The sequence below is a fragment of the Salmo trutta genome, chromosome 27 (assembly GCF_901001165.1).
Source record: "Salmo trutta chromosome 27, fSalTru1.1, whole genome shotgun sequence".
NCBI lineage: Eukaryota > Metazoa > Chordata > Actinopteri > Salmoniformes > Salmonidae > Salmo > Salmo trutta.
In genome coordinates, this window is record NC_042983.1 from 5052903 (window position 1) to 5072240 (window position 19338).

Consider the following 19338-nt stretch of genomic DNA (forward strand, 5'->3'; position numbering starts at 1 on the left):
GTATGGGACCCATATGGTGTCCACACACAGTGCTTAGAATGACAGAAATCCCATTTAGATTATGGTAATTCGTATTGATAGAAGTCAATGGATGCAATGATGTGCGGTCCTTCGTACCGAATTCTGATGCGCACTTTGAAGATGTTAGAATAACTGTCCACATTTACTTTCCCTCAGCTAACGAACAGCAAAATCACTAGCCTATGTCAATCTACTATCCCCCATAGTATTAAAGTTGACCTATTGTGTTGGTCTGCTTGGAAAGAACGAAATGGCATATTCCATACACTCTGGGACAGTTGTGGGACGATGGATCCCAAATTCATACAACCAGTATGCCTAGGCTACATAAAAGAAAAGTAAAATGCAATGAGTCTGATGCAACAGATCAGAACGTTTAGCTTGTTCACATTTTAAGCGCAGCCATGCGCACAAGGCAGTAGGCTACGCACGAATGTTAGTTCCGTAATGAAATTAGCGGGAAAACACGCACCACTCATGTTAGCGGTTTCATGTGACAGATGAAAATACCCATTAGACGTTTAGAAAGAGGACAGATCTAATATGCAACAACTAGCATAGGTTGAGCAAGGTACCTAACCCTAATTGCTACTGTAAGTCGCTCTGAATAAGAGTGTCTGCTAAGTGATTAAAATCTAAATGTAATATGACTAGGATTATGCCTTTGGCTACTGGACAATGAAAGGAAGTTTTATATAAAATAATTGCCTCCGCAGATATGGTCAGATTTTTGGCTTGGCTACTTTGAAGCAAGGTAAAACATGCCTCATAAGATGTAGTAAAACGTTCAGGTTTCAAACAATTAAGTATACGTTTTCCAAATGCATGCTGCCTCCAGCTCATTGCAAGTTGTTGTGTGACACGCTGATGAAGCCTGCCTTCCGTTGCCTATGTATTCATTTGCTGTTTGAGGTGCTGTAGCAGCAGCTCTCACACTGTCTGACATATTTTCTGCTCAAAGGCTCGATGCTGTACGCGTGTGATAAATAAAACACATAATGAATGTGATGTACACACACCAATTTAATATACACTAAATTATGCAAATTAACCTTCAGACCAATAAGCATGACCAGTCAAAAGTGTTTCCATCGACTGCTTTTGCCGTCAATAAATAGGCTAAAAAGCATTATTTTGCAATGGGATTTTTTCTTCTCCTGGGCAATTGGGTGGCACCAATTTTAATTTATCGACTTTTCAATTTTTTTATCGGCCTAAAGCTGACTATTACTGACTAACAGAAACCTGGACACACATGGATGGATGGGACATTAACTGGCTCTCGGTTTTATTGGCCACTGGCTGCTCCCTGTAAACACTGGCACTCTGCCAGCTGCACATGACTGCCTAGTGGGCTGCTGGTAGGAAAGTGAGTGAGGAATGGGGAGAGAGGGAGGAAATATTGCTAAGAGAGATGGAGAAAGGGAGTAGCGTGTAAGGGAAGAGAGAATGAGAGAGGAATCACAGAGTAACTTTCATGAACAAATGTTTTTTCTTCGAAAATCTATATTTTCGGCTTAGTTATAGTGAAACATGTCAGTTCTGGTCTTCATTTTGACAGTTTGTCAAAAGTGATATATTTTGGTATTTTAAGTAGTCTAGTGCTTTTTGCCCCTAGCGGTTCAACTCTCCCATTGAAATCGTGATGTCGAGGCACCTTCAGAAGCTTCTATTGCGTCATCTCAAGGTAAGGGTTCGGGATGAAATACACTCTCTTCTAGATGTGCTGGGTGGTACTTACTCAAGGCTTACTATAAAAGCAGGTGACAAGCGCTCCTTATTTGGCAATGTTCTTGGTTAGTGGAGTGTGTCAATACATTTTGCATGCTTCCTTGAGTAGACTACTGACGTTACACAAAATTCTAAAAGCAGTAAGACATATTTCCACATATGACCAAATTCAATGTTTTTGCTTACCGTTTCATACACTTCTAATGTGCTTTTACGAAGAAAAAAACATGTAGGCTACGAGGATTCTAGGTTTTTATTTGTAGCTACATCCATCGTGACAAGAAATAGATGACAATGGTGTCATGTCATCTCGTAGTATTTTTTTCCTACCTGCTATAACTATTGGTGTCGCAGTCTGCTAAGACAGTTGGGTCATAGTTTAATGGTTGTGAGTTCTAATCCCACGTGGGGCAGATCTTTTTTTTTAATTATAACTTTTTATAATTTACCGACAATAATCATCTCGTGCCCACACACTTATAAATCTGAAAAGTGAAATCATACCTGTTAGAGGGGTCGCCCTTGTAGTAGTTGTCGGTTTTTATACAGTACCCAAGACCAATCTGTGAGTTAATTTGACCGTTGGAAAAAGAGCTACTGCGTAAATACTGAAATGCGGGTTGGATGGAATTGAGGACCCGTATCTTCATTTTCAGGGTGATGATTGCACTTTTCTTCCCAACACATTACCACGTTAAATGTGAGTCCACAGTTCAAAGATTGAGGTGCCCCGTGGTGGATTCAGACTTCCACCACAAGTGGCAATAGATGTAAGGAACTCACCGCCTTACCGCTGTGAGCTAACTGTCAAGAGCTGTCTATGCTCTCGATGCACATCATTTTATAATCAGAGCGTGACAGTGGGCTTCTGGTAAGTATGCTTTAGTAAGAAAGTGTTGCTGTCAGGTTCAACTGTTTACCCACCGCCAAAATGAATATTTATGAGCAATTCCCCCCGCCCACAACTTCTCATCTGAATGCATTTTTTAAAGTTCTTATTATTTGAAGGGTTTGTGCAAAAGCTGAAATTGGGGTTGAGACTTACCATTTAGCATGTCTTTTGAATTGGGTTTTTGGTAAAGAACCAGTAGTTCTTTACCAGTAAAGAATATCACACTGGGTGAAAATGCTATATTAAGCTTTGCAGATGATTCATAAAATAATGAGTTGAACGGAATGAAAATGGGCCAATAGATTACTATCACCATGGGAGCCATTAAGCTTATGAATATATCACGCGTTTAAAATTTTAATTTTGATGACATCGTAATGACATGACTTAGACATATAATAGCCTATACATATCAAAATGATCCAACCCGAGCTGAGTTTGGGCTTTTAATGCTTTGAAAACTATGCAAAAAAGTTGGCTGGTGGACTGGAAGCTTCTGGAACCGTAGAGGACATTCTAGTCATTTATACATTATCCAATTATCCTGGTGCACCTGGAGGTGGAGTGGTCTCGCAGCCGGGGGGGGGACTGCTGCACAGAGTTAAGCATATAATAATACTTTGGGTGATGCTTATATTTGTCATTTTACACACTTATACAAGTGTTCATCGGTGCAAGTGCCCAAACTAACTCCCCCTGAGACACCTGCAGGGAGTGGGGTCCAGGATCACCATTGTCCAGCACACCTGGAGCAATTGGGATTCACAATGACATTAATTGAACTTGGGAATTCAAACCAGATTCTGGCCCAACACTCTAACCTCGAGGCTACCTGCTGCATAGTACTTGTACCACTGTAAATTTCCTTTGCTAAATGTTTCCTCACTGCAGAAAGTAGGTCCAGGACGATACCAGTATCGCAAAAAAATGTCCATGGCAAAAATGTAAACACGATGCAGACCAAACTATTTGGTCCTTTTAAAAACCTGCTGTATGTAAAATATTATTTATTATAACTTGACAAATACATATTTGTTTTTCTGGATGACAACATAGTGTTTGTTTCCAACATTATGGCTGCTTTCCTAAAGAAGTTAAATCCGCTTCATGTTTGTTTTCTTTGCCACGATACGAATGAGCGTTGCGATACTGGTATTGTCCTGCCCCGTGCAGAAGGTCTACCAGGTCTCATTCAGAAGGCCCAAACAGACTAGCGTTGTATGCCCTTTCTATAGGCTTTAATGGACTCTACTGAAGTGAAGCAAAGGGCCGAGGAAACAGCTATTTGGAGGGTGTTGTTCACGATAATTCCTGGGTCGAGGGCCTTATTGCTCTGATAAAGCGGTTGTATCTATAAAAAGGTTAATTACATGTTTTCGATCAACATTATTTTGAGTTCCTTTTTTCATCCTTCCACAATAGGATATAGTCCAGTCAAAAGTTTAGATATTCTGATATTAGATTTGATATTCTTTAGTTGCTAGCCAAACTGGCTGGTTTTCCATTCTTTTGGCATGGACATTCTAAGCAACAAAAAAAAAGGTTGCCAAGCAAGCTAGCTACTTCTCCTTTCCTAACTAGCCAACTGAAGCTAACACACAATCACATCAAGGAGCTGGAATGACAGCAAACTATGCAATTTCATTGGTTTTACCTTTGTTTCTATTGCCATTTCTTTGGATATATCCATTATAGTGATCCTGATAAATGAATTTCCCTGGCTCAGAGAAGCTGGCAGTCTCGTCACATTCATTCTTCACTATCGCACGGTGGAGATTGCAAAAATTAAATGCAACATTGTTGCACAGGTCGGATAGGCAGGCAGCAAGGTTTAGACAAAGTCCATCTGTTGCAAACAAAATGCTAGCCCCCTCTTCCTGGGGTTTGGCACCAATTTTGTGGTGTTTAATTTAGGTGTCCTGTAGCCGTACTTGAAAATACATATTTTGTTTATTATTAAGTTTACAAATCTCTAAAACTAGGCGAAAGGTCAATGGGAACAATAGAAATCCTAAGTGGGATTTGTTCTTCCTGCCAAATATTTATCTGTTGCTCACAATCCTTTCCACAGGTTTGGCATATCACCCGTTTAAGAGCTCTGGTGTGGAGCTAGGCGCGGCCAGAGAGGAAGAGGCGCCCAAAATCTGTCCATGTGAGAAGCGCTTTTTTTTTTGTATCGCGTGTCGAATTACGTGAGGCTCATTTGATCGAATGTAAGTTTTGTAATCTTTAGGCTGTTACAAACGTACTGATATAAGGGTATGCACGTGGCATTCTGTAAACTTTGATTAAAAAAACGACTGCTCCGCACATGCGTATCTGCCCTCTCATTTGCTAGAATGGTCCTACCTCTTCTCGCATGCCTTCAATCATTGAGGACTTGTTTTTCCATTGGTAGAGCGGCCACTCGATTATCTTGGCAATATAATAGATGATCTTTGACAGGGCCCAGTTGCAGAGACTCCTTCCGTGGTGCTGAAATAGCTGCAACATAGCATGGGGAAATAATGTCTAGATGCTTTTTTCCTGGAGAGATTAAGTATATGAATTGCCTGGCTTGGCTGTAGGACACTGGATATTAATTGATAATGAACAGGCATTACCTGGGGATTGAGGTGAAAACTCCCTGCTATCAGCCAATCATCATCCAGGATCCAAACAAACTGTTTTATAATATGTAATTCAACCAATGAAGGCTGTTTTATTGGTTTATATCACACAGTCTTGCATAAGACCCCTGTGGTTTCACATAATATTAATAACGGATTGGATTTATTATTTATACGGCTCCTCTCCAGGTCCCTCATGAGTGGATTAGATACTTTTGTTATGCCACATTTCCATGGGCTCATAACCTTCCATGTCAGGCTTAATAGTCCATCCCTGCACTGGGTTTCTTGACTGGCTATCCCCTTATTCAGAACGAAGTTTAAGTTATATTCCCCAAATTCCAAGGTTTTTCAGAGATCCTGGATGAAGGATTCCGTATTTGCTGTTTATTAAGCCTTTATTTAACCAGGTAGGCCAGTTGAGAACAATTTCTCGTTTACAACTGCAACCTGGCCAAGATAAAGCAAAGCAGTGCGACAAAAACAACACAAAGTTACACATGGAATAAACAAACGTACAGCCAATAACACAATAGAAGAATCTATGTACAGTGTGTGCAAATGTAAAAGAGTAGGGAGGTGAGGCAATAAATAGGCCATAGAGGTGACATAATTACAATTTAGCATTAACACTGAAGTGATAGATGTGCAGATGATGATGTGCAAGTAGACATACTGGGGTGCGAAAGAGCAAGAGAATAAATAACAATATGGGGATGAGGTAGTTGGGTGTGCTATTTACAGATTGGCTGTGTACAGGTACAGTGATCGGTAAGCTGCTCTGACAGCTAATGCTTAAAATTAGAGAGGGAGCTTTAAGACTCCGGCTTCAGTGATTTTTGCAATTTGTTTCAATCATTGGCAGCAGAGAACTGGAAGGAAAGGCGGCCAAAGGAGGTGTTGGCTTTGGGAATGACCAGTGAAATATACCTGCTGGAGCGGGTGCTACGGGTGGGTGCTGCTATGGTGACCAGTGAGCTGAGATAAGGCGGGGGTTTACCTAGCAAAGACTTATAGATGACCTGGAGCCGGTGGGTTTGACGACGAATATGTAGCGAGGGCCAGCCAACGAGAGCATACAGGTCGCAGTGGTGTGTAGTATATGGGGCTTTGGTGACAAAACGGATGGCACTGTGATAGACTACATCCAGTTTGCTGAGTAGAGTGTTGGAGGCCATTTTGTAAATGACATCGCTGAAGTCAAGGATCGGAAGGATGGTCAGTTTTACTAGGGTATGTTTGGCAAGCATGAGTAAAGGAGGCTTTGTTGCGAAATAGGAAGCCGATTGTAGCACTTTTAAAGAGCAACCAGGCATCTTCTACTGATGAGAGGGGGTCAAAATCCTTCCTGGATACCTGAGCCAGGTCGATTAGAAAGGCCTGCTCGCTGAAGTGTTTTAGGGAGCATTTGATTGTGATGAGGGGTGGTCGTTTGACCGCGGACCCATTACACAAGCAGGCAATGAGCCAGTGATCGCTGAGATCCTGGTTGAAAACAGCAGAGGTGTATTTGGAGGGCAAGTTGGTCAGGATGATATCTAAGAGGGTGCCCATGGTTACGGATTTAGGGTCGTACCTGGTAGTTTCCTTGATAATTTGTGTGAGATTGAGGGCATCTAGCTTAGATTGTAGGACGGCCAGGGTGTTAAGCATGTCCCAGTTTAGGTCACCTAACAGTACAAACTCTGAAGATCGATGGGGGGCAGTAAATTCACATATGGTGTCCAGGGCACAGCTGGGGGCTGAAGGGGGTCGGAAGCGGCAACGGTGCTCCCACCTTTCCAGACTTGTTTCTGGAAAGGTGGATTTTTAAAAGTAGAAGCTCGATTTGTTTGGGCACAGACCTGGATAGTAAGACAGAACTCTGCAGGCTATCTCTGCAGTAGATTGCAACTCCGCCCCCTTTCGCAGTTCTAGCGTGTCGGAAAATTTTATAGTTAGGGATGGAAATTTCAGTATTCAGACACGGCTAGGACATACGGGTTGGCGTCGTGTTCTAAAGCTGTGAATAAAACAAATTTAGGGAGGAGGCTTTGGGTAATGTTCCTGGGATTTTTCAACCCTATTCATTACATCTTGAGTTCCAGCTTCTCCAGAGTAGTTCAATAACATTAGTGTTATTATGGGTGTCAGAAAAGACTGATGGATTATAGTCTTAATCCCAGAGCCATTGCTGGCACACTACACCCCTAATCTCTCCTAGATTGTTGTCTTCATGAATCATCTTAATGTAGCAAATGTTAGAATAGGGAGGGAATATCAGTGCCTGTAAAATGCCTTTATGTCAGGGTGGTTGAACGGAATGAAGGAATAAATTACATAAAAGGCATACAGGAAATGTAGTGTTTTGGTTACTTAGATTGAAATGGATTTATTCTTTACTTTATTCTTGGCACCATTTCCATCAAGCCTATAAAGTGCTGACTGTGTGGGTGTTTCTGTGGCACCTTAATTTTAAGACTAAATTACTTTGGCATTCAATAATCTCAAATTACTTTTTCATAGAAGCATTTGTGGATAATTCTTTGACGGTGTGACAGGGAATTGAAGCACCGGAAACGTAAATTCTCATTGACGATTAGCTTACTCCAGCATGGTTCTTTCTTTCTCTTTTCCACACACACACACACACACACACACACACACACACACACACACACACACACACACACACACACACACACACAGCTTGTGAGTATGTGTGGCTGATGGGCGCAATTGAATACATACACTACTGTCATGACGTTGCCCTCTTTGGGTTTTCTATGCACCATCCCCCTACCTCTGTCTCCCACACCCAGGCTGCTGTGGTCAGAAGAGGTCGTAAATTCCTATGAGAAGATCCTGCCTCATGGCCCCAGTATAGAGAGAGAGGGAGTTTTCATAGACAAAACAAAGGAATTCTTCTACCTCACAGAACTTGACAACCAAACAATATTCAGGTTCTGGAGATGGTATAAAAGATCGGTGAATAATCCAGCTACGAACTGGTCCGTTTGGTACAATTTTGTGAAACTCATGAGAGACAATACTACCATTGCGCTGTTTATATAATAGCCTCAGTTATGAGACTTACATCTAATGGTTGTATAAAATGAATGAATAAGGATGCAGCTATTTGGGATATGATGGGATGCTATGTAATGATAATGTGAGAGAATTATATTTCTGTTTAAAGTTTAACTAAGTCATGGGCACGCCCCCATGAACAGACAGGGCCTGGTGTCATGAGACAGCCTTTTCCTGCTATTCCGAATTAAACTCCCACCTTGGTTTTCTATCCCCAGACCGAGCTTACCTCAATTACGAGATGGCTAAAGGTTGGAGACCAGCTTACCTCTTGCTGAACTTTTAACCATACCACCGTGGTTAAACTCTTAGACTATCGATACCGACAGAATAAGAACAAGTCTTTGATATTAATTACAAGTCTGCAGCTAGGAATTCGGTATCATTGAACGCGAAGGCCGACAACCGCCGAAAACATCCATTCTATAACGACATGAATGAATGTTACTCTGAACTATCCATTCTAACCACGACAGAGAGAGAGAGGGCGGACAGACTCTCCAACAGAAACAAACTTTTCAACAGAGATCCCGACGACTCACTGAACGTAAATACATATGTTGATTGCAATTGTTCCCAAATGAGTGAGTGTTCATGTGCAAAGGATTAGCATTTCAATTGTTGTAATTATCAACTCTGTAGTGCCTTCTCAGCTGACCCACACTCCCCTTTTGTCTAACAAGCCGCCATGCCGGTTTAGCCCACTAGGGCACATTCCTCTATCATTTCTTTTGCAACGATATCTACTGTTTGTTATGCATTTCTGTCAATTACTTAGTTAGTAAATAAATGATTTTAAGACAATTGATGTATGGATGACTCCTAGTGAAGACCGGGTTCGTGCATATAACCAACAATTTATGATGTTTGGAATGAGACTGACGTGAGGTAAATAAGTCATTAATTCGAAGACTAATTGATGAGATATTAAAATATCTGAAAGTTATATTAGGAAAATTATAACTTTGTAATCTGAATATTTTCCTTGGTGCCCCGACTTCCTAGTTAATTACAGTTACATGATTAATCAGGTTAATCGCGTAATAATAATTAGAGTTATTTGATAAATATGTTTTCAGTTTTAATGATGCCAAAGACACGACGCTACCGTTCAAAAGTTTGGGGTCACTTAGAAATGTCCTTGTTTTTTAAAGAAAAGCAAAAAAAATTATCCATTAAAATAACATCAAATTGATCAGAAATACAGTATAGACATTAATGTTGTCAATGACTTTTGTAGCTGGAAGCGGCTTTAAAAAAAAAAAAGGAATATCTACATATTCGCAAAACACCAGTCTCAACGTCAACAGTGAAGAGGCGGCTCCGGGATGCTGGCCTTCTAGGCAGAGTTCCTCTGTCCAGTGTCTGTGTTCTTTTGCCCATCTTAATCTTGTATTTTTGTTGGCCAGTCTGAGATATGGCTTTTTCTTTGCAACTCTGCCTAGAAGGCCAGCATCCCGGAGTCAGTCGCCTCTTCACTGTTGACGTTGAGACTGGTGTTTTGCGGGTACTATGTAATGAAGCTTCCAGTTGAGGACTTGTGAGGCATCTGTTTCTCAAACTAGACACTCTCATGTACTTGTCCTCTTGCTCAGTTGTGCACCGGGGCCTCCCACTCCTCTTTCTATTCTGGTTAGAGCCAGTTTGCGCTGTTCTGTGAAGGGAGTAGTACACAGCGTTGTACGAGATCTTCAGTTTCTTGGCAATTTCTCGCATGGAATAGACTTCATTTCTCAGAACAAGAATAGACTGACGAGTTTCAGAAGAAAGTTATTTGTTTCTGGCCAATTTGAGCCTGTAATCGAACCCACAAATGCTGATGCTCCAGATACTCAACTAGTCTAAAGAAGGCCAATTTTATTGCTTCTTTATTCAGAACAACAGTTTTCAGCTGTGCTAACATAATTGCAAAAGGGTTTTCTAAGGATCAATTAGCCTTTTTAAAATGATTAACTTGGATTAGATAACACAACGTGCCATTGGAACACAGGACTGATTGTTGCTGATAATGGGCCTATGTAGATATTCCATGAAAAATTGGCTGTTTCTAGCTACAATAGTCATTTACAACATTAACAATGTCTACACTGTATTTCTGACCAATTTGGTGTTATTTTAATGGACAAAAAATGTGCTTTTCTTTCAAAAACAAGGACATTTCTAAGTGACCCCAAACATTTGAACGGTGGTAGCGCCAGGTGGGTTGAAGAGATGTTTGTCTGTGTTTTTGCAGAATGAAAGAGGGAGCGACAGTATGAGATTGAGTGGGGCTGGGAAAGAGGCCTTTAAAAAGTATTAAAAGCTTTTATCTGTGCCAGTGTTTGAATAATGAGGCTTCTTTCCTTCAGTGGAGAGAAGGAATAGGCCTCTTTTGTATCAAATACATGTATTATTCGACAGGCGGGCTACCTTCATTCAAATTCATTGATGACAGAGACCCATTATGTCCTCTCTGTCATCCTCTCTCTCCATCCTCGTTTCTCTTCTATTTCTGTCTCTAAACACCTCTTCCTCCTCTCCTTTTTTCTCCAGACATTTTTTCTCATCTCTCTTATACCTCTCCCCATGTTTTTCTCATCGGTCTAGCCCCTCTCTTTCTCTCTGATCCTCTGAAGGCCCTTTTGTTCATCTTGTGACTGACAGGTAGGAGGGATTGAGCATGGCGTGATAAACGAGTGTTAGGAACACGCGCGCGCACACACAAACTCACCATGATGAACGAGTGTCTGGATGGATGGGACCTTGTTTGGGGCTTTGATATTCCATACCTTGTTGCTTGAAAACGGAATGGAGGGATGAGCGGAATAAATAACTTTCAGCAGTCTTATTAATGTGATACTTTATGCTTGACTTTCGGTCAAGCATGGTGGCTGTAGTGTGGTGGTTTGGGGATGCTTTGCTGCCTCAGGACCTGGATAACTTGCCTTAATTGAAGGAACCATGATTTCTGCTCTTTATCAGAGAATTTCGCAGGAAAATGTCAGGTCATCCATCTGTGAGCTGAAGCTGAAGAGCAGCTGGGTCAGGCAGCAAGACAATGATCCAAAACACACAATCAACTCTACATGAAAATTGTTAAAAAGCAACGAATTTCAAGTTTTGGAATGGCCTAGTCGAAATCCAGACCTAATCCCAGTTGAGATGTTGTGGCAGGGTTTGAAATGAGCAGTTCATGCTTGAAAACCCACAAATGTCGCTGAGTTAAAGCAGTTCTGCATGCAAGAGTGGCTAAAATTCCTCCAGAGACGTGAGACGGCTCAACAACGACAGGGAGCATTTGGTTGCAGTCATTGCAGTTAAAGGTGGCACAACCAGTTATTGAGTGTAAGGCAATTACTTTTTCACACAGGGGAATTGGATGATAACTTTTGATAATTAAATAAATAAAATAAGTATACTTTTTTTGTAAACTCAGGTTCCCTTTATCTAATGTTAGGTTTTGGTTGATGATCTGATTAACATTCAGTATAAAAAATATGCAAAAACAGAATCAGAAAGGAGACATACTTTATCACGGCACTGAACAGAGCATTTGGAAATATTCAGACCCCTTAACTTTTTCCACGTTTTGTTATGTTACAGCCTTATTCTAAAATTGATTAAATTGTCCCCCCCATCAATCTACACACAATACCCCGCAATGACAAAGCAAAAACTGGTACACCCTATCAACAACAGGTGAAATATCAAGAGCGCCAAATTTGAAAACAATTAAATGTCATAATTCAAATTTCTCAAACATACAACTATCTTACACCCTTTGAAAGATAAACATCTCCTTAATCTAACCACGTTGTCCGATTTCAAAAAGGCTTTACGGCGAAAGCATAAAGTTATGAAAATAGCTGTGTGTAAGGTTTTGTCAATGCAAAGACACGCGTCACCAAAAGCAGAAAACCAGCAAAAATTATGCACTAACCTTTGACAATCTCCATCAGATGACACTCCTAGGACATTGTTAGACAATACATGCATTTTTAGTTCTATCAAGTTCATATTTATATCCAAAAACAGCGTTTTACTATGGCGTTGATGTTGAGGAAATCTTTTCCCTCCAATACCGCCAGTCAAATCAGCACAACAAATTAAATAATTACTAATCGAAAACATTGGTAAAATATTATATTGTCATTAAAAGAAGTATAGATTTACATCTCTTGAACGCAACCGGATTGCCAGATTTAAAAATAACCTTACTGGGAAATCACACTTTGCAATAATCTGAGCACTGCGCCCAGAAAAATACGCTTTGCGATACAGACTAACCGCCATGTTGGAGAGATCGAAAATACTATGTAAATAATCCATTACCTTTGATTCTCTTCATCAGATGTCACTTCCAGGAATCCCAGGTCCATAACAAATGTAGTTTTGTTCGAAAAAGCTCATAATTTATGTCCAAAAAGCTCGTGTTGTTAGCACATGATCTAAGCCCGCCGGACTTCTCTTCATGAAAGAGGGGAGAAAAAATATTTACGTTCGTTCAAACATGTCAAACGTTGTATAGCATAAATCATTAGGGCCTTTTTCAACCAGAACATGAATAATATTCAAGGCGGACGATTGCATTCTCTTTTAAAACGTATTGGAACGAGAGTACCCAACATGAACTCGTGCGCCAGAGTCTTGTCAGCCACCACCGTTCCAAGGCTCTTGTTCGTTCAGTTCTCACAGTAGAAGACTCAAACAACTTTGTAAAGACTGGTGACATCTAGTGGAAGCCATAGGAAGTGCTCAACGATTAATAAGCCCCTGTGTGTTTCAATGGCATAGGCTTAAAGGTAATTCAACACATCAGGTATCCACTTCCTGTCAGAATCTGTCTCAGGGTTTTGACTGCCATATGAGTTCTGTTATACTTACAGACACCATTCAAACAGTTTTAGAAAATTCAGAGTGTTTTCTATCCAAACCTGAACAATAATATGCATATTCTAGCTTCTGAGTTGGTGTAGGAGGCAGTTAAAAATGGGCACATATTTTTTTCAAATTTCTCAATACTGCCCCCAATCCCCAACAGGTTTTAAAGCACCTTTGGCACCAATTACAGCCTCGAGTCTTCTTGGGTTTGACGCTACATGCTTGGCACACCTGTATTTGGGGAGTTTCTCACATTCTTCTGAAGATCCTCTTAAGCTCCGTCAGGTTGGATGGGGTGCGTCGCTGTACAGCTATTTTCAGGTTTCTCCAGAGATGTTTTATAGAGTTCTAGCTGGGCTCACGCTGGGGCACTCAAGGATATTCAGAGACTTGTCCCGAAGCTACTCCTGCATTGTCTTGGCTGTTGGAAGGTGAACCCTCACCCCAGTCTGAGGTCCTGAGTGCTCTGCGGCAGGTTTTCATCAAGGATCTCTTTCTGTACTTTGCTCCTTTCATCTTTCCCTAGATCCTGACTAGTCTCCCAGTCCCTGCCACTGAAAAACATCCCAACAGCATGATGCTGTCAGCACCGTGCTTCACCGTAGGGATGGTGCCGGTTTTCCTCCAGACGTGACACTTGGCATTCAGGCCAATGAGTTCAGTCTTGGTTTCATCAGACCAGATAATCTTGCTTCTCATAGTCTGAGAGTCCTTTAGGTGCCATTTGGCAAACTCCAAGCTGGCTGTCATGTGCCTTTTACTGAGGAGTGGCTTCCATCTGGACATTCTACCATAAAGGCCTGATTGGTAGAGTGCTGCAGAGATGGTTGTCCTTCTAGAAAGGAACTCTGGAGCTCTGTCAGTGACCATTGGGTTCTTGGTTACCCCCCTGACCAAGGCCCTTCTCCCCTGATTGCTCAGTTTGGCAGGGCGGATAGCTCTATGAGGAGTCTTGGTGGTTCCAAACTTCTTCCATTTAAGAATGATGGAGGCCACTGTGTTCTTGGGGACCGTCAATGCTGCAGACATTTTTTTGGTACCCTTCCCTAGATCTGTGCCTCAACACAATCCTGTCTCTGAGCTCTATGGACAATTCCTTCGACCTCATGGCTTGGTTTTTGCTCTGACATGCATTGTCAACAGTGGGACATGCATTGTCTAAACTTGTTTTTACTTTGTCATTATGGGGTATTGTGTGTAGATTGATGAGGAAAAAATGTAATTTAATATATTTTAGAATTAGGCTGTAATTTAAACCAGATGGGGAAAAAGTAAAGTGGTCTGAATACTTCCCGAACGCACTGTATATATCAAACCACAATGGATGTAAATATTTGATATATTGAGTCACATCTCTTTTGAGGTGACTTTCGTACTCTTTAGGGTTTGCATTAAGAAATGATTAAAGAAATACCATCTACATTACTTTGACTGAAATGTGTGTATTGAACCGAGACTGTCATTTTTAAAGAGAGAATACTCCTCCGAGTCATCACTTGAACCTTAGACATGTCAGCCACAATAAAAATAACCATCTAACAAACACTAGATCAAATGAGTCAGACATCTCATTTGTAGACGTGAAGCCTTGAATTGCTGGATATTTTGGATCATGATTTCATTTAAAGACACCACATCAACTTCGCACTTTAGAAAACTGTCAATGTTGTTGTCCTGCCCTGTTTGGGGGTTCTTCTCTCCCTCAGGCCAAATGGAGGGATTTGTTGTTAGCATGGAGATTTATCATGAATGGTTTCGGTGGAGATGTGCTGGAATGATAACATTAGTGTCTTCGCCCGTGTTAGAGGATAAATCACAACAGTCACTTTGCTTAATCTCATTGGCTCATTCCCCCATTCAGCCATTTCTCTTCTCCACAGTCTTGTTTTTTCTGCTCCATCATCTCACAGAGCTTTTCTCACTTCTCACCAAAGAGGGAGCGCACAAAGTTAGTTTTTAATGGCATTGCTTTACTTGTACAACAATCAACCTCAGAGGATTCTCATTCTGCAGTTTAATATGCCAAGTCACAGTAACAGTTAACAGTTATATGGAACGTCAGTCCCTCATGATTCTAGAATTAATGACAAAGCAATAGTTTACAAATTGACAGACCGTGTTGCCATTACAAGAAAAAGTAATTTAGGAAAACTACAATTTATTGCTCCGGGGTAATCTCATGGAGAGAAAAATAACCCTGCCATCGAAAGCCAAATTGCACCTGTGGCTCGATTGCACTCACATTCTCATACTCACACACATTGATTGACCCAGACTAAGGAGTCTTATTTAATTTAGTTGTGTGTGTGTGTTGCAGCTGGCATCGGGCATCTACAGCTTTGCCTGCTCCCTATGGAGCCACCACACAGACTGCTTCCTCCAGCAGGTCCAAGCCGTGGATCAGACACATGCCCTCAGCTCATTGGAGAGGACTCTACTGTCACTTAAAGGTAGCTGGAATCATTCATGCGCACACACACACACACACAGTTCTGATTGACTTGTATCTAAAGTTCATTGTTTACATTTTCCTCCCAGTACTTCGGAAGCTGACGGTCCATGGATTCCAGGAGCCACAACAGAATATGGAAGTGATGGTGAGTGTGGAAAACCAGGTGATAGTTATTCTGGAAAGAAGCAAAAATGGGATTTGACAATAATGTCTAATATCTGTACTCTACACATCCCCTCAGTCGAAGAGTGAATTTCAAGCACTGATTCAACCACAAAGACCAGGGAGGTTTTCCAATGCTTCGCATAGAATGACATCTATTGGTAGATGGGTAAAAAAAAGCACACATTGAATATCCCTTTGAGCGTGGTGAAGTTATTAATTGCAATTTGGATGGTGTATAAATAGACCCAGTCAATACAAAGATACAGGCGTTCTTCCTAATTCAGCTGCCAGACAGGAAGGAAACTGCTCATGAGGCCAATGGTGACTTCTAAACAGAGTTTAATGTCTGTGATAGGAGGAAACTGAGGATGGATCAACAACATTGTAGTTACTCCACAATACTAACCTAATTGACAGAGTGAATTGTCATCTGCAAGGACTATGGAGTTTTTTTTATTATAAAAAACAGAATAGAGCTAAACACAAGCAAAGTCCTAGAGTAAAACCTGGTTTAGTCTGCTTTCCAACAGACCGTTACACAAATTTACCTTTCAGCCGGACAACAACCAAAAACACATGGCCAAATCTACACTGAAGTTGCATGCCAGGACAACATTGAATGTTCTGGAGTGGCCTAATTACAGTTTTGACTTAAATTTGTTTGACAATCTATGTCAAGACTTGAAAATGGCTGTCTAGCAATGATCAACAACACATTTGACAGCGCTTGAATAATTTAAGGTGTGCATAGCTCTTAGAGACTTCCTCAAAAAGACTCACAGCTGTAATCGCTGCCAAAGGTGAATCTAACATGTAATGTTATTTTTATATATACAGTTCCTGTCAAAAGTTTGGACACCTACTCATTCAAGTGTTTTTCTTTATTTTTACTCTTTTCTACATTGTAGAATAATAGAGCTCTATAAAAACTATGAAATAACACATATAGAATCATGTAGTAGCCAAAAAAGTAGTAACCAAATATATATATATTTTTTGAAATTCTTCAAAGTAGCCACCCTTTGCCTTGATGACAGTTTTGCACACTCTTGGCATTCTCTCAACCAGCTGAGCACTTGTTGGCTGCCGTTCCTTCACTCTGCGGTCCAACTCATCCCAAACCATCTCAATTGGGTTGAGGTCGGGTGATTGTGGAGGCCAGGTCAGCTGATGCAGCACTCCATCACTCTCCTTCTTGGTCAAATAGCCCTTACACAGCCTGGAGGTGTGTTGACTCATTGTTCTGTTGAAAAACAAATGATGGTCTCACTAAGCGCAAACCAGATAGGATGGCGTATCGCTGCAGAATGCTGTGGTAGCCATGCTGGTTAAGTGTGTGCCTTGAATTCTAAATGAATCACTGACCGTGTCACCAGCAAAGCAACCCACACCATCATACCTCCTCCTCCATGCTTCACAGTGGGAACCACACGTGTGGAGATCATCCGTTCATCTACTCTGCGTCTCAGAGACACGGTTGTTGGAACCATAAATCTAATTTATGGACAGATTTCCTCCGGTCTAATGTCCAATTTCTGAGGCTGGTAACTCCAATGAACTTATGCTCTTCAGCAGAGAACTCTGGGTCTTCCTTTCCTGTGGCAGTCCTCATGAGAGCCAGTTTCATTATAGCGCATGATGGTTTTTGCGACTGACCTTTGTCTTAAAGTAATGGTGCCCTGTCATTACTCTTTGCTTATTTGAACTGTTCTTGCCATAGTATGGACTTGGTATTTTACCAATTAGGGCTATCTTCTGTATACCACCCCTACCTTGTCACAACACAACCGATTGGCTCAATCGCATTAAGAAGGAAAGAAATTCCACAAATTAACTTGTAACAAGTCATACCTGTTAATTGAAATGCATTCCTGGTGACTACCTCATGAAGCTGGTTGAGAGAATGCCAAGAGTGTGCAAAGCTGTCATCAAGGCAAAGGGACAAGTCTCTGAATGTCCTTGAGTGGCCCAGCCAGAGCCTGTACTTGAACCCGATCAAAGACCTCTGTAGAGACCTGAAAATAGCTGTGAGATGATCTGCAAAGAAGAATGGGAGAAACTCCCCAAATAAAGGTGTGCCAAGCTTGTAGCGTCATACCCAAGAAGACTCAAGGCTGTAATTGCTGCCAAGGGTGCTTCAACAAAGTACTGAGTAAAGGGTCTGAATACTTATGTAAATATGAGTATTTAATTTTTCATACATTAGCAAAGATGTCTAAAAACCTGTTTTTGCTTTGTCGTTATGTGGTATGGTGTGTAGATTGATGAGGAATAAAAACAATATAATCCATTTTAGAACAAGGCTGTAACGTAACAAAATGTGGAAAAATGCTTTCCCGAATTCACTGTTTCTACAGTACCAGTCAAAAGTTTGGACACACCTACTCATTCCATGTTTTGCACACCAAGGCAAAGGGTGGCTACTTTGAAGAATCTAAAATATATATTTAACACTTTTTTTGGTTTCTACATGGTTCCATATGTGTTGTTTTATTAGTTGTGATGTCTTCACTATTATTCTACAATGTAGAAAATAGTTAAAATAAAGAAAAACACTTTTATGAGTAGCTGTGTCCAAACTTTGGACTGGTACTGTATATTTAAATATATATATAATTTTTTTTACGAACGTTAAGTTCTTTTTATATTGTGTAGCTCGTTGACCAAAAAATGACAATTAAATCCATTTTAATCTCAATTTGCAACACAACAGAATGTGGAAAAAGTCAAGGGGTGTGAATACTTTCTGAAGGCGCTATGTGTTGTATAGTTTGTTTTTTGGGATGTCACTTCTTGCCACTGTGGGGCAGTAATTCATAAGGTGATGGATCAGGTCATAGGTTAGGTTTAAAGGTCCACTCAGCCTGAGGACGTAGATGCACAAAGTAAACAGTAGTAGTGGGTCAATTTACGCAACAGCTACGACGTGGGAAGCGCGAGGCCAAACTTCTCCGCTGTTTTGGTCCCGTAGCTACCACATTGCGCAGATACCCTGTGTGACTGTGAGAGGAAAGGGCGATTCCATGCCAGCATAGTCTGAAAATATTTGTTATATTATGTAATGTTGAATAAATAATGTGAAAACGTGTATTTCAGAATATAGACATACTCCATATGTTAAAACACACTAGGACTATAGCGACACCAAGATATTGTCTGTATCAGGTACTGTTCACAGATCACGAGGTCTTACAGGAGGCATGTATTGGTCTAAAAAGGGCCTAAAATGACCACTTTTCATCAAAAGATTGTTTGTGATACAAATGGAAAAAGCATGTCAATCATCCTTCCTCCCAATGAAGTTTCTATTTGAGAATTTTTTTACACAGAATAACCACTGGGCCTAATTTTTTTCAACGTTGAACAATGTGTTCGTAACTGCTAGAACAACTAAAATAACAAATAGAATACGGTATCTTCTATTCTATTTTCAATTTCTTAAAAAAGAAATACTATCAAACTCGGTGCATACAAAATCATTTACAGTAACATCTAAAATGTAATTTGATACATATCAGTGTTAATTGGCTCATGTATGG

At 40.7% G+C, this 19338-nt stretch overlaps 1 protein-coding gene across 1 annotated transcript in view; it reads left to right on the forward strand.

The window, feature by feature from the left end:
* Positions 1–19338, forward strand: part of ipo11 (importin 11) — a 248086-nt gene that overhangs the window by 39203 nt on the left and 189545 nt on the right. Inside the window, exons 6-7 of the mRNA XM_029716410.1 lie at positions 15500–15632; positions 15721–15779. Of these exons, the coding sequence (XP_029572270.1) occupies positions 15500–15632; positions 15721–15779 (192 nt within the window). The remainder of the gene's footprint in view (positions 1–15499; positions 15633–15720; positions 15780–19338) is intronic.